The sequence below is a fragment of the Phodopus roborovskii genome, unplaced genomic scaffold (genome assembly GCF_943737965.1).
Source record: "Phodopus roborovskii unplaced genomic scaffold, PHOROB, whole genome shotgun sequence".
NCBI lineage: Eukaryota > Metazoa > Chordata > Mammalia > Rodentia > Cricetidae > Phodopus > Phodopus roborovskii.
The window spans coordinates 2,040,116-2,058,470 of NW_026125052.1; the positions used below are offsets into that span (position 1 = coordinate 2,040,116).

The 18,355-nt window shown below is 40.0% G+C and overlaps 1 protein-coding gene across 2 annotated transcripts in view; it reads left to right on the forward strand.

Annotated features, from left to right (window-relative positions):
- The window catches only part of Ppm1d (protein phosphatase, Mg2+/Mn2+ dependent 1D), a 31,727-nt gene extending 14,305 nt beyond the window's left edge, over positions 1-17,422 (forward strand). For both annotated transcript variants that reach the window (XM_051185354.1, XM_051185265.1), the window contains exons 3-6: positions 2,279-2,403; positions 7,127-7,317; positions 9,802-10,044; positions 15,981-17,422. In XM_051185354.1, the coding sequence (XP_051041311.1) occupies positions 2,279-2,403; positions 7,127-7,317; positions 9,802-10,044; positions 15,981-16,538 (1,117 nt within the window). In that variant the 3' untranslated portion in view covers positions 16,539-17,422. The remainder of the gene's footprint in view (positions 1-2,278; positions 2,404-7,126; positions 7,318-9,801; positions 10,045-15,980) is intronic.
- Positions 17,423-18,355: the final 933 nt, after the last annotated feature.

Here is an 18,355-nt window from a genome sequence, read left to right on the forward strand (position 1 = left end):
AAGGTGTCAGATCCCCTGGAACTGGAATTACAGACATTTGTGAGCTGCCATGTGGGTGCTGGGAATTGAACCTGGTTCCTCCGGAAGAGCAGCCAGTGCTCTTTAACTGCCGAGCCATCTTTCCAGCCCCTATTTTATTTTCTAACTTGAATTTTTAAAGTTATATTTTCTTTCATTTTTTTTAATAGCATTTAAAAAGAGTTTCTGGTTTTTTGCCTTTTCACTTAAAAATACCATCTGGACACTTGGACACATGTTTTTTTGCCATTTGGGAGCAGGTGTCTTTTTGCACAAATTGAGCCATTTTATGATAAGTTATTTCCTGTCTTCCCTGTGTCTCGACCTAGGCGGTTGGCCAGCACTCTTGTTTTTGCAGCCTTCTGTTGATGCACAGTCAGCTCTCTGCATGTCAGGCTGTTCTCTCCATTTGCCTTTTAATATAGAACAACAGCGGGGCATTGCAGTAAAAGTAGTGTCTTGTAACATTGCTTTGGTTTTAGATTTTTTTTTTTTCTTAGACAGTACCATTATTTGTCTTGTTTCTCAGATAACCAAAGACCATGATATCCTTGCTAATGAAATTTCAAGAGAACTTCTATAATATTTGTATTGGAGACAGTTACTGGAATTGCTTTGGTTCGGAGACCCACCTTGTCAGTTGCAATCTTTCAGAAAGAATATTCTGGCTTTAAGATGTCTTGAAGATAGAATGTTGGCATCCATTCTCATTATATTTCTCCTGTTTCATGTTCTTGTGAATGGCCAGTCCGCTTCATTTCCCCCCATTTCGCTGGCCCCTCCCCTTAATTTTATTTGGAGATGGGTTCTCATTATGTTGTCTAAGTGTCCTCAGATTTCATGATTCTCCTGCCCAGGCTCCTTAGTAGGTGGGATTACAGGCACCCACAGCATCACACCTCGGAACTGGTTTACCTGTCTGGTGTTTGAGATGGTCTGTCACTTTGGCCTGGCCAGGCTGACTTGTATAGGCTGACTGGCCATCGAGCTCCAGGGACCCTCATGCTGTCAGCACCACCATTCCTTTATTTTATTTGGTTTCAGAGGGCAGAACTCAGGTTTCCTGGCAGAATCTTTATAGACTCAGCTATCTTTCTAGTCCCTCTATTGGCATTTTAATAAAATCAGAGAGGACTAGAGAGATGGCTTAGTGGTTAAGAACACTGGTTGCTCTTCCAGAGGTTCTGAGTTCAATTCCCAGCAATCATATGGTGGCTTACAACCATCTATACTGGGATCTGATGCTCTCTTCTGTCATGCAGGTGTACATGCAGATAATAAATCTTAAAAAAAAAATTTCAGAAAATTTTTGTTTGTGTGTCAGAGAAACCATGGTTAATTTGAAATAAGTAAATTTTCCTTTAAGTAAATCCCATCTGTCATATCAAGTACAGAATGAGCAACTATCTCTATTATGCTTTGATTTTCCCCCCCCCCAAATAATTAAACATACTTAAAAATGTTGGCCAGGTGGTGGTGACACACACCTTTAATCCCAGCGCTTGGGAGGCAGAGGCAGATGGATTGCTGTATGTTTGATGCCAGCCTGATCTATAGAGCTAGTTCCAGGAAAGACTCCAAAGCTACAGAGAAACCCTGTTTTGGAAAAAGTTTTAGGTGTCCTTTGATGACTAACTTGTTTATATATTAATTAATAATTTTTATTATTATTATTATTTTTTTGCAAAAGTTGTAGGAGGATTTTCCTATTCTGTAACTCTCAGATATGTATGTATAAAGCTTTTCTGTTCTGTAGGGCTAGTTTCATACTTTGAATATACCAAACAGGTATATTCTTCTGCCACGACTTTCCAACCGATTAATTAGTCTGAGTCACCATGCCCAGCTCCTATTAATCTTCAAGTCAGAAACATTGCAGCTGACATTCTTTTGTTTCCCTCAACCCCAAGAAACTGGAAAACCCTTTAAATTCATCTTAATGGAAATGCTTCCCTTTTATCAAGTCTCTTTTCCACCTTCCCTGTTATTTGAGTCCTGTCATCCTGTGCTTTTCTTCGTCTAGCTCATTTTCATATTATTTGCAGTTGGTTCTGTTTTCCCTTCTCCAGTCAAATTCCTTTCATGTAAATCCTACACTGTGTTGTTTGTCTTTTTATATAGCAGGAACCTTGGCTTATATCTTTGGATTTGAAACATGTCATTTTATGATAATGCAATTTCATTTTATTGATTCGTTACACATCAGGCTTGGTCATATTTTAATCATTTAGACTTCTTATGAACTCTATTCACTTTTTAGTGTGATGAACAAGTCTGGAGTGAATCGTGTAGTTTGGAAAAGACCTCGGCTCTCTCACAGTGGACCTGTTAGAAGGAGTACAGTCATTGATCAGATTCCTTTTCTGGCTGTAGCAAGAGCACTCGGTGAGATGGATTTATGTTTGGTAAAATCTTGTTACATTTTCTGTACTATACAGTGGTAAAATAAAAGATGATATGGAGAGCTGAGGTGTCTTACATGGTAAGATTAGAGATGATGAAAGTATGGAGATACTTTAAATGTGTGGTAAGAATTAAAGTATATATTTTAGCACCAGGTGTTCTTTGTCTCTGAGGTCTTTCTAATTTTCATCTATACTTAGGGGCAGTTAGAGGTCTTTATGTCTGTCAATACTCACTCAGATACATATATACATGTATGCCTGTGTGGGCTTAATGCTATAATTAAAACTGTCTTTTAAATATTCTTGCTTACTGCAGGCCTTAGTATTCTTAAGCTTCAGTTTTTTTTGTTTTTGTTTTTTTTTTTTTAGCTAAATAAATTGTCCATGGCAAAATGAAAATAATTTTTTTTGGTAGATGTTCTGGCTTTAGAATGAAGATTAATTTTTTTTTGTTTTGCTTTGCTTGTTTTATTTATTTTTGAACAGATGAACATAGATGTATTAAGGAAGGTTGAGAGAGAACTCCCTAGAGTAGGAGTAACTCAATGGGAAGAATATCCTTGTTTTGTTTTGTTTTTCTTTTATTTATCTCAAAGGGGGCCTGATAGCACTGTGTGACCCTGTGTGGGCTTGTCCTCACAATGATTCTCCTACTTTAGCCTATAAGGTGTGAGTCACTACACATTGCTTAGACTAGAGAATTACAGCTGATGAAATACCTGCTTTGCTTTGGCTCTCCTACATAGGGATAGTTTTTCTAAAGAAAATTCTTGGGGCTGGAGAGATGGCTCAGCAGTTAAGAGTACATATACCTAAATAAAATGGGAAAAAATGTTTAAAAATAATTGACAAATAGTTGATATACACATGGAAATATGTTCACCTTCACTAGCTATAATCAAGACTACATTGAGATTTCATCTTATTTCAGTCCAAATGATAGTCATGTAGAAAATAAGGAATACAGATGAGGATGTGGGTTAAACAAATAGGGGGAAATGTCAAAAGTAATTGAATCTAGGCGATAAGTATTGGGTCCTCTTTGTCTTTTGGTGACAGGGTTTCTCTGTGTAACAGCTCTGGCTATCCTGGAACTTGCTCTGTAGACCAGACCGATCTCAAACACACAGAGTGACACCTGCCTCTGCTTCCTGAGTGTTGGAATTAAAGGCATGTGCCACCACCACCTGCCTTTGTGTTATTTTTTTAAACTTATTTTTGACAATTTTATCACTGTATATAATGTATTTTGATCATACTTATCCTTGTTACCACCTTTTGTTCTCTTCTTCCTAAAGTCTTTTCTTCATGTCTGTGAAGTACATACACAGGTGTGGTCCACTGAGTTTAATGGTATTGCTTGCCTGAGTTTGGTAATCACTGCTTACTGGAGTGTGTACAACTTCCCAGCAGCTGTGTCACTGAAGGAAGCATTTCCCATTCCGAGCAACCTTTAACTGCCAGCGGGGCCTCAGAGAGGAATGACATGTTGTATTCTATTTGATAGTTGTAATTGGTTTTTGTTTTGAGACAGGGTCTCATTGTGTAGCCTAGTCTAGTCTCCACTTCATGATCATTTAGCTTCGGATTTCTGAGACTTGAGATTAGAGATATGTTTTTCCAAGCCCAGATGCATCTGTAACTTTTTGTTTTTTGAGACACTGCCTTGCTATGAAGCCCTAGAAAGCTTAGAAATCTCTTTAGAGCAGTGGTTCTTAACTTTCCTAATGGCTGCGACTCTTTAATACAGTTCCTCATGTTGTGGTGTCCCCAACCATGAAATTATTTGCATTGTTACATCATAAACTAATTTTGCTACTGTTATGGATCATAATGTAAATATCTGATATGCAGGATATCTGATATGTAGGGCCATGCTGGCCCTAATGGGGTTGTGACCCACAGGTTGGCTGTAGAGATGATTCTAGCCTTTAATTTACAGTCTAGCCTTTTTTTTTTTTGTGTGTGTGTGTATGTGTATGTACTGTCACACCCAGCTGATTTTTTGCCACCAACTACAATGTTGATAAGTCATGAGTTATAAAAAAAAACCCTGTTATGTGTGCCTTGACCATAACAGTTTCAAAATCCGGAGTCAGGCGTGGTGCCTCTAATTTCAGCATTTATGTAGGCTGAGATCAGGAGATGGTGTTTGAAGCCAGCCCAGTGAGGTTTGCCTCAAACAACACCTCCTCCCAAAATGCATTTGAAGCTGGGGCTGTCGCCTAGTTGTAGATTGCTTGCCTAACATGTCCAAGGCCAAAGTTTGATGCTCCATACTTTCCTCCCACCACATAGGACATACATATGTTATTCTTAAATAGTTTTTTGTTCTTTCTAGTGCTAGATTAAGCTATGGGCCTTACGTATACCAGACAAGTGTTCCCAATCACTGAACTATACCCATGGCTTTGAGCAGATAAACATTTAGTAAATGTTTATGAAGTATGAAGTAAAGTAAGTACAAGATCTGTATTGTCGTAGCTAAGGAAGAGGAAAAAGCATTCAAGTAATCATTTCCATGGAGAACTGGGCTGTTAACTACTTTTATCTCAGCTGTCCTTTTCACTAGGGAAGTGTAGGCAGGAGGCTGTGAGTTCAAGACCAGTCTGGGCTACATAATGAAATTTTGTCTCAAAAACAAGAAGAAACAAATAAAAACTTGAGGGAAAAGATTCACAGTGGTTGAATACTTCTTTGACCTGACATAGGTGTTAGGTTGATCCAGCACAAGAAGAGACACAGGGCCACCATGTACTTCATAGTTTTGTAGCCAACACCATCCCTCAACTGTGTGTGCTCATGCCTGTGTAGGGGGTGAGGAATTAAAGAGTAGGTACATATATGCCACAGTGCTCTCAGGAGGTTAGAGAACATCTAAGATTTTTTTCCATCATATGGACGCTCAGGATCAGGGTGTAAGGCTTGGTGGTAAGTGTTTTTTTTTTACCCACCAAATCATCCCATTGACTTTTTTTTTTCTCCCTGAGACAGGGTTTCTCTGTGTAGATTTGGCTGTCCAGGAACTTACTCTGTAGACCAGGCTGGCTTTGAACTCACAGAGATCCACCTGCCTCTGTCTGCCTCCTGAGTGCTGGGATTAAAGGCATATGCCACCACCACCTAGCTTCATTGACTCATTTTTTATGGTTTTCTTTTTCTTCTTCCTTCTACCTCTTCTTCAAGATAGGTCTTGTGTAGTACAGGCTAACTTGAAGAATTGGCTGTGTAGGTGAGTTAGCGTAAAACTCTTGATTCTCCTGCCTCCACAAGTGCCAGTTTTATAATGATTGAATATTCACCATGACTGCTTTCAAGATTTATGTCATAACAGGTTTTCTTGATTATAGTTTTGAGATTGGATCACTGAAGCAGGTATTGGGAACCTTCGTGATAGGTCAGCCACAGGGTGGAGGCAGGCAGCCAGAGTTGATGACAATTTGGGGGAAGTTGGTTGGTGGTCTGACATTTGCTGGTTTTCTCTGGACTTGCTAGCTTAGCTGTCAAGCAAAGAGCTCTCTGGAACCAGGACTGGACTGCTCCTGGTGTTCTTTCAGTGCCCTCTACTGAGTTGGTTGGTGGTCTGACATTTGCTGGTTTTCTCTGGACTTGCTAGCTTAGCTGTCAAGCAAAGAGCTCTCTGGAACCAGGACTGGACTGCTCCTGGTGTTCTTTCAGTGCCCTCTACTGGGGGAAAGGGGAAAATGACCTCCCTGCAGGCAACCACCTGCCAACACTGGAGGCTCCTTCTTTAAACTACAGAATAATATTCTGTGATGCAGTTAGGGGCTTTGCTTTAGTATGAGTTGTGATGAGTTTAAAAATTCAGACTCTAGGATTTTTACTAATGAATTTAAAGTAATTTGAAACCCATCTCAAATACTTGTTAGATAACTCTCTTTGAGAAGCCTGTTGTCTATGTGTTGGGTACATACTGCTCTCTTTTTTTCCCTTCTTTTCACTTTTATTTATCTTTTGATTTTTCAAGACAGGGTTATTCTGTGTGGCCTTGGCTGTCCTGCAACTCACTCTTTAGACCAGGTTGGCCCTGAACAATGAGATCTGCTTGTCTCTGCCTCTCGAGTGCTAGGATTAAAGATGTGTGCCACCATGCCCAGCATGATAATTGCCCTTTCTTTTTCCTTTTTTGAGACAGGGTTTCTCTGTGTAGCTTTGTAGACCAGGCTGGCCTCAAACTTACAGAGATCCACCTGCCTCTACCTCCTGAGTTCCGGGCTTAAAGGCGTGGGCCACTACTCCTAGGCTGTCATTTTTAGAGTATATCTTTACTTTGAGAAAGTTGTCTCTCATTCCCTCTTATCTGCATTCTTCATGCTTCCTCTCCCATTAGTCCCCATTATTTCCCCTAGACAGTTTCATTTCTAATTTAATTTCATAAATACATGATTTTACATGCTTAAAATCTAGGAACCACAAATGAGAGAAAATGTGGGCTATTCTGAGACTGCTTTGTTCTTCTTGAACTCTTCGTTAGCACTACTTTAAGGTTAAGGAAGGTGTTGCAAATTTCCATGCTAGTTCTTTAGCAAGTTGAGGGAGTTGTCCCTGGTGTGTTTGTGTGGGAGTTGAATATCGTTAGTGCTGTTCTGTACCCATGGGAATGGGCCTGGGACTCTGCTGTGGGATGTGATACTCTTACCTTGAAAGTAATAATTACTGCATCTTTTGCTTCATATGCCCAGGTGACCTGTGGAGCTATGATTTCTTCAGTGGTAAGTTTGTGGTGTCACCTGAACCAGACACAAGTGTCCACACTCTTGACCCCCAGAAGCACAAGTATATTATCCTGGGAAGTGATGGACTTTGGAATATGATTCCACCTCAAGATGCCATATCCATGTGCCAAGACCAAGAGGAGAAAAAATACTTAATGGTGAGAAGCGACTGGTTTGATAGTGTCTGAGTGGGTCATGTTGTCCATGGTGGTGAGTCTAGCTAAGGATGTTCATCTTGTGTCATTGTTCTGAACAAACCTCACAACCATTTCCAGTCACTGGCCTCCTTTTCCCAATATACCTTCCAACCACTGGGCTTTTTTGTTCTTATGTACTTGTCTACTTTGGATATTTATAAGTATGATCATACTATCGGGTTCTTTTTTTTTTTTTTTTTTTTTTTTTTATCTAGTTTTACTTAGCATAATGTGTAAAGTGGAGTTTGTTCTCTGACCCTGAGGACTGAATTCATAGATGCTAAGCAAGTGCATTTTCCCTCAGCTGCACCTCCAGGCTTTTTTTTCTTTTAAACTTTACTAAGATACGTTCTCTCCTAATTTGATTAAGTTGACCTAAGATTTGGGTCTAATGTTGGGGTTAATCTTCCTCCTTATCTTCCTGATAGTTGAGATTACACACCTGTAGCACCATGCCTCATGTTCAGTCCTTTACACTCAATCTGAAAAACAAATAGACTGTATAAATATCAGTCTCATCAAATGTGAGTTTGGTAAACAAATGTGAGTTGTTGAAATCCATTTTTATTACCTAGAGAGTTAGTGAATTGCAGTTAGTGGTTATCTGATAACAAAGATGAGATAACTTGTTGGGGGGGCTGGCACACACCTTTATCCCAGCGTTGGGAGAGGCAGCTGGCCTGGCAGCCATAGTGAATTATGGGACAGCCAGAGCTATACAGGAGACCCTGTCTCAAAAACAAAACAAGAAAACAAACAAAAACAGCCTGTGTGGAATTATTTTTCTCCATGGAGCTTTGCTGGAGGGAAAAGATTTGCTGAGAAAGTGAAAGTCAAAGGAATGCCTCACAGTGAATCTTCCTGACGGCTGGTGTTGTCCCAAGAGTTCTGGAGTACAGGAATTAGCAGTGAACACTGCCCTTAGTTAGTTTAGGTAGTTTAGATTCATGCTTTCCACCTTTGGTTTGCGTTTTTTGAGACAGGCTCCCCTGTAGCTCAGTCTGGTTTCAGACTCAGGCACCTGAGTCTGGCCTTGCACTCTATCCTCCTGCCTTCACAAGTGGCAGGACTGCAGGTGTGCACCATCGCACATGTCTCCCTTTTACATCACTAAGATTAGAATCCTTTTTCCAAATGGTGTATAGTAATTTAATAGGCAGTGATTTTTCTTTTATGGCATATAAAGTTCTGTAGCCCAAAGCTCATGATTCCACATTAAAAGCACTTCTGAGTGTAGTAGTGAATCATAGCACCTGGGATGTGAGGCAGGAAGACCGCTAGTTCCAGGTCAGCCAGTAAGCTCTAGGATGCTCTGGCTCTCTCTGTGAGGTACCAGTGTGGGTCCCTGTTCTTGGGCACCAACGATCTTCCTACTTTTTCCTGTGTAGCTGGTGCTACTGGCACATGTCACCATGGTGAGCTCAGAAACTCTGTTAGGGAGAAGTTGGCCCCTGCAGCCTTTTTCTACTATGCACAGTTGTCTTATAATAGTTACTTTCTTTTAAAGATTATTTCTCAGCTGGGTGGTGTCAGCACACGCCTTTAATCCCAGCACTCGGGAAGCAGAGGCAGGTGGATCTCTGAGTTTGAGGCCAGCCTGGACTACAGAATGAGTTTTTACAGCTACTACACAGAGAAAAAACAAAAAAATTTAAAGATGACTTCTCTGCAACTTTCCTAAAGTTAGAGAAGACCAACGTTTTTGACTAGAGAGAGAAAGATACATGAATTAACACTTGTTGCTGTTTGTTTTGAGGTATGTCTCCCTTTTTATCCCAGCCTGACAGTAGATCCCCCTCCTCAGCCTCTTCAGGGCTGAAATTAGAGGTACCAACTCACCTGGCACATCTTTGTCAAATTTAACCACGAGATAAGATCTTATTTCATTCTATTGCTTTTTATTTTTGAGGCTGGGTCTCTATAGCCCTGGCTGTCCTGGAACTTACAAGGCTGGCCTCAAACTCACAGAGATCTGCCTTTCTCTTGGAATTCTGGGAATAAAGACGTGCGTCAACATGGCCTGCCAACCTTATTTTAGTTTTTAAATTTACAAATGCATTATTTTAACATGATTATGGAGATTAAGAATTGAATTTCATTTACTCATTTGGGAACACTTAGTATTGTTCTTAATAAAAAACATTTTTACGTTTTTGGTTTTTTGTGCTTCTGCATGTGGTTGTATATGTGTGTTGGCCAGAATGCAGCTTGAAGGGGAACTGTTCCCTCCTATTATGTGGGTCTAGGAGACTGAACTGGTGAAATTGAGTCATTAGGCTTGGTGACAGACTAGATCCACTCAGGTATTTAATTTGAGATATATATGTGTGTGTGTGTGTGTGTGTATGTATGTATGTATGTATGTATGTATGTATGTATGTATATAAGTAAATGGGAGTTAATGGTCTTCCTTCTCCTTGTCCTTCTATATATATATATATATAGGGTGAGCATGGACAATCCTGTGCCAAAATGCTTGTGAACCGAGCGCTTGGCCGCTGGAGGCAGCGTATGCTCCGCGCAGATAACACGAGTGCCATCGTAATCTGCATCTCTCCAGGAGTAGACAGTCAGGGGAACTTCACCAGTGAAGATGAGCTCTTTCTGAACCTGACTGAGAGCCCTACTTACAACAGCCAAGAAACCTGTGTGATGACTCCTTCCCCAAGTTCTACACCACCAGTCAAGGTATTCAGTGCTACAGGGTGTGTGTGTGTGTGTGTGTGTGTGTGTGTGTGTGTGTGTGTGTGTGTGTGTATGCCTGTGCACGCTGGGAGGTGGGGGGCAAACAAATATGTAGTCCAGAGGTCAACCTTGTATCTTTCCTTAGATGCTGTCTGGTTTTCTGAGATGAGGTCTCACTGGGACCTGGAGCTCAGCCAAATAGTTTAGACTGACTGGTCAGCAAGTCACAGGCTTTCTGTATCTCCCCAGCCTGCTATTACAGCCATGTGCCATCATGCCTAGTTTTTCACAAGTATTCTGGGGGGGGGGTCAAACTGAGGTCCTAATATTTCCATAGGAAACACTCTACTGCCTGGGAGTTCTCCAGCCCATTTCTACAGTTTGAAAGTTATATTAGTGTTAAATAAAATTCATGCTTAGAGTGTTTATTTTGTGTGTGTGTGTTTACTTTTCTATTGCTGACCAAACACCATGACCAAGACAACCTTTTTTAAAAATACTTATTTATTATGTATACAGTGTTCTTCCTACATATATCCCTGCAGGCCAGAAGAGGGCACCAGATCTCATTAAGGATGGTTGAGTCAACATGTGGTTGCTGGGAATTGAACTCAGGACCTCAGGAAAAGCAGCCAGTGCTCTTCTGAACATCTCTCTAGTCTCCCAAGACAACTTAGAAAGTGCTTAATTTGGCTATGGTTTTAGAGGATTAGAGTCCATGATGGTAGAGTTAAAAAAAAAAAAAAAAAAAAAAAACAGCCAAAGCTCATTTTAATTTTTTTCTAGATTATTTCATTCTTATGTTATGAGTGTTTTGCTTGAATGTATGCCTGGTGCCCTCAGGTTAGAAGAGAACATTGATATCCTGGAGCTGGAAACATGTACAGTTGTGAGCTGCTGTGTTGGTAGTGGGAATTTAGCCTGGGTCTTTTGCAAATGCAGGTACTCATAACTGCTGAGCCATTTGTCAGCCCTGAGAGCTCACATCTTGATCCACAACCAAGAGAGAGAGTCAGTACTGGGCATTTCTCAAGTCTTTTGAAATCTCAAAAGTCTGCCCTCAGTGACACACATCCCCCAACAAGAGCAAATCTCCCAATTCTTCCCAAACAGTTCTACCAGTTGGAGACCAAGTACTCATTTTTTTGTGTTTTGTTTTTTTGAGACTGGATTTATCTGTGTAGCCCTAGCCATACTGGAACTTGATCTGTAGATCAGGATGGACTCACTGAGATCTGCCTGAGTCTGCTTCCCATGGCGGGGATTAAAGGCATGAGCCACCCACCCAGCTGTTAGTTTTTGAGACAAGGTCTCGTGTGTGTAGCCGGTGATGACCTCAGACTGGCTGTATAGCTGAGGATGAATTAGACTTCCTGGTTCTCTTGCCTTTATGTCCCAAGTGGTGAGATTGCAGTTATGTATGATCATACCTGGTTAACTAAAACAGAACTTTGGATTTGAATTAAGTTAAAGTGATGGATCTTTGCTATATAATTTATTTCTTGGAAAAATCCTTTTCCCTTTGTCCAGATATGTAGCCAGATCTTTGTGAATGCTGGGCATACTGTCACTAAGCCATAGCCTTGCTTCTTTAGCGAGCTGTCTTCATACAGGACTAATTTGAAGCCAGTTATACATACCTTAATAGAAAAATGTTTGTGGTCACTGATAAATGTTAACATCTAGAATTTATTGATCCCTTTTATGAACCTATGGACATTTGTAAAACATTTATAAATTTATGAAGCACTGGTATACCTAATTGTACATTTAAACCTATAACCCAGAGCTATCTTGATATGATCCATGTTATCAATAACAACATTGAGATAAAATATTTGGAATAAAGTCATATAGAGTCAAGATTGAACTGGCCTTTAAGATATTGGACTTGTCTTTTTTTAATTATTATGGGTAAGAAACAGTATCGTCTTATCATTTTAGTTGTTTGATACATGATTTCAGGCCTTCAACCTGATCCTCCTACCTTTTTGCTGGGTTACAGGAGTATGCCACACACATGACTGTTGTTATTTCTTAGGAAAAATTAAAATGGAATGAGTTTGAGATGTGCTGAGGCAGAGCAGAGAGAGATGGCTCAGTGCTTAAGAGTGCTGGCTTAACTGTTGCTCACTTAAGGGCTTGAGTTTGGTTTCCAACACCCATTCTAGGCTGCTCAAAATCACATGTGACTCCAGCTCCAGTGGACCTGACACCTTCTGGACTCATGGGTACCCACACTCACACATAAAAATAAGTTAAGTCTTTTAATAAAAAGTATGCTGAGGAGCAAAAGTGAAATGAGTGCAATCTTTCTGCTTACTTACTTATTTAGGACTAAGATTACCTGGCTTTGTGAGTTTAATTTTTAGGAGCTTGACCATTAAAGTGGGAAATAAAGCAGCATGCTACATCATCTATTAAGCAAATATGAAAAGTGTCAATGAACTTTTTAAAAGTAGGCTCTCTATAGCAGACTGGCCTTGAACTCCTGCTTCTTCTGACTCTCCTTCTCACACATTGGGATTTCAGCCCTGCTCTAGGACACAGGCTTTAGAAGCACTGTAAGTCAGTGTCTGGGAGTTTATTATTACTGTTTTGCTATCTCTTCACATTTATTGTAAAAATATACATACAACAAGGTGAAGTGTAGTATTTCATTACTAATTAATAATAATTTTTTGGGGGGTCTTGTTTGCTTGCTTTTTCATTAGGATAGATTTGGGGTCTAGTAGATGCTACACAAGCGCTCTACTGCTCAGTTACATTCCAGTTCATTGCTTTGGGATGACCTTGAACTTAATGTATAGGCTCACCTTGAACTTGTGGTCCTCTTGTCTCAGCCTCCTGAATAGCTGTGATCACAGGGTTGCTTTATAGTTTGAGCTGACTTATAACTTAGATAAAAGTTTTTTTTTTTTTTTTTTTTTTTTCCTTAAGTGCTGGACATCAAACCCAGGGAAGCATTTTGCCTCAGAGTCGCCATCCTTATCCGTTACCCTAATTTTCTTTTTATTTTTTGAGACAGGGTTTCTCTGTATAGCTCTGCCTGTCCTGGAACTTGCTCTGTTGATCAGCTGTCGTTGATCTCACAGAGCTCTGTCTGCCTCTCCCTCCCAAATACTGTGATTAAACTCATACACCATCATGCCTGTCTTTTTAAATTTATTACTATGTGATTGTGTGTGCCACATTGTGCATGTGGCGGTCAGGACAACTTTGTGGAGTCGTTTTTCTCCTCTTGCTTTTATGTTGGTTCTGGGGATTGAACTAAGTTTGCCAGGCTTATGTTGCAAGCATCTTTTGCCTTACGTACTGAATCATCTCAACAGCCCATAGTACTGAAAAATCAAAACTTTTGTCTGTTTGATGTTAATTTTTTGAAATAGGGTCTTCTGTGTCACAGGCTGCCTTCAGACTCTATCTACTTGAAGCTGGCCTTGAACTCCTGGCTGTCTGGCCTTCATCTCCCAAATGCTGGCACACAGGTGTGCATTTGCACACTTGGCTTGCTCAGAGGAAATTTCATGTTAGCTTTCCAAAGCAGGCATGTTGTGGGTTCCTCTCAGACAGCATGGGTAGAAGGACCATGATTCAAGGAAAGTTATAGTACTTTCTTGTTCCCTAGCAACTCATGTAGTGATTCCTGTGTAATTCCAGAACCTGGGTGAGTAGGGAGGCTTAGACACGATGATGACTGCAAGTGTGAGGCGAGCTTGGGCTACAGAGTGAGATAACTGTCACAACAAAAATTTCTTAGCAAGTGATCTCTTGGAGTGTTTGGGTAATATTAGCAAAGGAAAAGGAGGGAGTAGAGAGAAAGTTCAGTGGGTAAAATACTTAATGTGCAAGCAGGATGACTTGTATGTTAATCCCCAGAATCCATGTGAAAGTTGGACATAGAGTGGGGACATTTGTAATCCTAGCACCTCTGTGGGGGAGATGGAATGCAGCGAAAGTGGAATCTCTGGATGCTCATGAGCCAGCTAGCCTGGTACACACACAGAACAAAACAGTGCTCTTATATTGTCTTTTCAGACAAGGTAGAAGTCTAGGACCAACACCCAAGGTTATCCTCTGCCCTTCACTTGTGCCATTACACATAAGCATCTGCAGCCACACACAGGAACATACACACATACACTGCATATACAAATATATACAGGAAAACCTGGCAAGGTGTCATGCACTGTAATCCTAGTGCCTGGCTGCCATTCTTATTAAGGTCCCTTCATGACCTATTTTCTCAGTTTATGTCTGTTGTCTAATGTTTGTTGGATGGGTAAATTATTGTCTATCTGAGTTATGACATGATAGCTTTAATTTTGTTCTTCACATTTCCTACATGGGTAATAGTCACAAATTAGAATTAAGGAAGGAAACATCTTTAAAAAGGTAACTCTAGAAAACTTGTTATAGTGAGTCCCTCCATCACCAGTGTTCAAGCTAACTAGTTGTAACAAGTTTTTGTCAGGAGGCCATTTAGAGGACAGGGGATGTAGCTGAGTTGGCAGAGTTTGCCTTCCATGCATGGAGCCCTAGGCTTGATTCCTTGTGCTAAGTGAATCTGAGTGTTGGCCTGTTCCTGTAATGTAGCACTAGGTAGTAGAGGCAGAAGAATCATAAATTGAAGGCCCTCCTTAGTTATATAGCAAGTTCAACTCCAGCCTGGATTACATGACGCACTGTCCCCAGTTTTTTTCTGAAAAGGCCATTTAGCCTTGGACATAGCGTGGTTGATAATAGTGCTTGCTGCCTGACTTCAGCCCTGGGACCTGCCCAGTAGACGCAGAGAACACATGTAATGTGTCCCCTGACTTCTGCACATGTAAATTGTGGTGCCTGTGCTCACACACACACATTTTTGAAAAGTGTAGTTAAGAAAAATTATAATTACATTTATTTTGTGTGTGTGTGTGTGTATATATATATATATGTTTATACATATACATGCCATGTTAGTGTGCATGTATGGAGATTGGGTCTCTCCTTCTTCCATGTGGGTCCAGGGGAATTTAACTCAGGTTTTATGGCATGGCAACAAGTGCCTTAACCTGCCAAGCCATCTCACTGGCCCATTATAATGTAATTTTTAAAAGCATTTTAGAATTTGAAGTTTATATGTACATATAATATATATTATATATATTATTAGAATATTATAAGCCTGTAGATATTTAATGCATTGAATAGGAATTTGCCTTTTTTTTACCCTAATTATGTCATTTTATGTTAAAATTGAAAATGGTTTATGTAGATAGGCATCCCAACCAGAAAGTTGGGATGATGTAATTGGATTGTTAAAATATGTTTCTCATGGGCTTATGGGAAAAAAAAATAAGGATTTTATGTAAAATAATTTGAGTTTTTTTTCAATGGTTTTTTAAATTGCTGCTCATAAAATGAAATCATAGAGTTTGGGCTGGCAATGGTGGCACACCCTTTTAATCTCAGCACTAGGGAGACAGAAGCAGGCATATCTTTTAGTTCAAGGCAGTTCTGGTCTACATAGTGAGATTTAGGACAGCCAGGGCTACCAAGAGAAACCCTGTCTTATTAAATAAATAAGGAAAGGAGGAAGGAATGAAAGAATATGGAGTTTGGGTAAAGAAATTAAAACATCAGTAGCAGTAATTTTGTTCTTTTCTGCATCTAGCACTGTGTAAATGGCTTGGTAAAGTGTGTGCTTGTGGCTATTTTAAGAGGTCTGTTTTGAGGCTTTGAAGTATCTTATTTGGTCCAGGTCTTAGGTGAGATGTACCTGTGAACACTAATCTTCTCCATCTGTTGTGATGAAGGTGGGGCTTTTCCTTTGATGCCTTTGTATTGCTTACTTCCTTTGAAGCACTCTTCCCCTCCAGCCTGGTGCAGTCAAAATATCTGGTGAAGGAAGCGAGGGCATCCTATGGTTTTATTTATTTTTCCTTTTCTTTTTCTAGTCACTGGAAGAAGATCCATGGCCAAGGCTGAACGCTAAGGACCATATACCTGCCCTTGTTCGTAGTAATGCCTTCTCAGAGAAATTTTTGGAGGTCCCAGCTGAGATAGCGCGAGGGAGTATCCAGACTGTAGTGATGACCTCAAAAGATTCAGAGGCGCTTGAAGAAAATTGTCCCAAAGCCCTGACTTTAAGGATTCACGATTCTTTGACTAATGCCCTGTCAGTTGGTCTCGTGCCGACTAATTCAACAAATACCATCATGGACCAAAAAAATTTAAAGATATCAACTCCAGGTCAGATGAAAGCTCAAGAAGTTGAAAGAACCCCTCCGGCGAATTTTAAAAGGACATTGGAAGAATCCAACTCTGGACCCCTTATGAAGAAGCACCGACGAAATGGCTTAAGTCGAAGTAGTGGGGCCCAGGCTTCGAGTCTCCCTGCAGCATCTCAGCGCAGGCACTCAGTCAAGCTGACCATGCGGCGGAGACTCAGGGGCCAGAAGAAGATTGGAAATCCTCTTCTACAACAGCACCGGAAAACTGTGTGTGTGTGCTGAGATGGGCCTGGGAAGTGGGCTCTCCCTACCTAAGATGTGAGGGCTTTTTAAACTTGGTGCCGAAGTTGAACTTTTTTTAAGGGGACAAAATAAAGAGTATACAGTTTGACTTTTTGGGATTTAACAGTTTTATCCTGGCCTTGTACTTGCCTGTATTATAAATGTGAATTTTGTAGATGTAGGGAATAAGTTGCTGTAAAATGTGTGTAAATTTGTATCCTTTACACAAGTTCAGTCTCTTACTCTAATACATAGTAATTGTGACAACAGGGCTAATGTTGAAGAAAAATCAGAAGAATCTGTAAGATTTTAAACATGTTTAAACTTTTTAAAATGCTTATTACATACTTGTATACACCACTTGTGAAGAACACGACTTTTTAAAGAAAATTAGTAAGTAAACTGGAAAAGTGATGTATTTTCATAGTGATCTGTGCTCCACTTAATGTTTCTTAGGGACCATTAGTGTCTTTTTAAAATATTTTAGTTCTCATTTCATAATCCGTAACCAAACATTTCATAGGAAATGCATTGAGCCATGCTATGTAGTTGATCTTAGTCTCCTTGTCCCACTTATACTATGCAGTATCTCTTAACCTCAGTAGCATTTTTCTAGAACAGTGCATCTGATATGCTTACTGAAAGTTCTGGCCTAGGAGGCGGTGTGTTTGCCTAAAACACCATCATTTGTCCCAGATCAGAGGCAGTAGGACTATAGTTACCCTCCTCTAGTGTTTGCTTACAATACGTGAAGTTTTTCTTGCTATTTCAATAACAGATGGTGCTGCTAATTCCCAACATTTCCTAAATTATTTTATATCATACAGTTTTCATTGATTATTCAAGTATCTCCATCTAATAAATCAGTGAACTGTTGCTCTTTATGTTGCTGGCGTTTTGTTGGTGACTTTTTTTTCTTTCAATATGGGGCTGCTTTGTGTAGCCTTGGCTGTCCTGGAACTAGCTCTGTAGACCAGGCTGGCCTCAAACTCACAGAGATCCACCTGCCTCTGCCTCCCAGTGGTAAGATTAAATGTGTGCAACACCACTGCCTGGCTTGTTGGTAATACTTTATGGTAGGTACTAACAGTTGTGTACATATAATACTCATTTTTTTTTTTTTTGTACTCTGGGTTCTTATTTTAATATAGCTCACATAGAAACAAACTAAATATCTAACAGTATAATTCAGTAATAGCTGTGTTTGGTAAAACTCTGTCCCCTTTTTTTGGTAATACATAAAACCTAAAGGGAAATACTAAAGTACCAAATGTGTAGTGTATGTGTAATTGTACTCTTAAACTGTTAATTTGGAACAAGAAGCCTCATCGAGGTTTGGGGATGTGGCTGAGCTGATAAGAGTGCTTCTTGATTCATGCATATGAAGTCCTGGGTTTGACCCCAGAAATGCATAAATCAGGTATTTTGGCATATGCCTGTAATCCTTGCACTCAGGAGGTAGGAGGATGATCAGGGGATCAAAGTCATCTTCAGCTGCAAAGTTTTAGGACAACCTGAGATAAATGAGACAGCCTCAAAACAATAATGGATAAAACAAAACCAGAGAGATAAATGTGAGTCAGGAATTGTGACTAGAAAAGGTAAAAGGATCAAGTGTTTAATGTGGTTGAGTGTTTGCTTATCAAGTGCAAGGCCCTGTATTTTAAAAACATGATGATTTGCCTGCATGTAAGTGTGTACACCATATATAAGTTTAGTGTCCATGGAGGCCAGAATAATATGTTAGATTTCTTGGAACTGAAGTTACAAGTTGTGAGCCACCATGTGAGTGCTGGGAACTAAATCAAAGTCCTCTG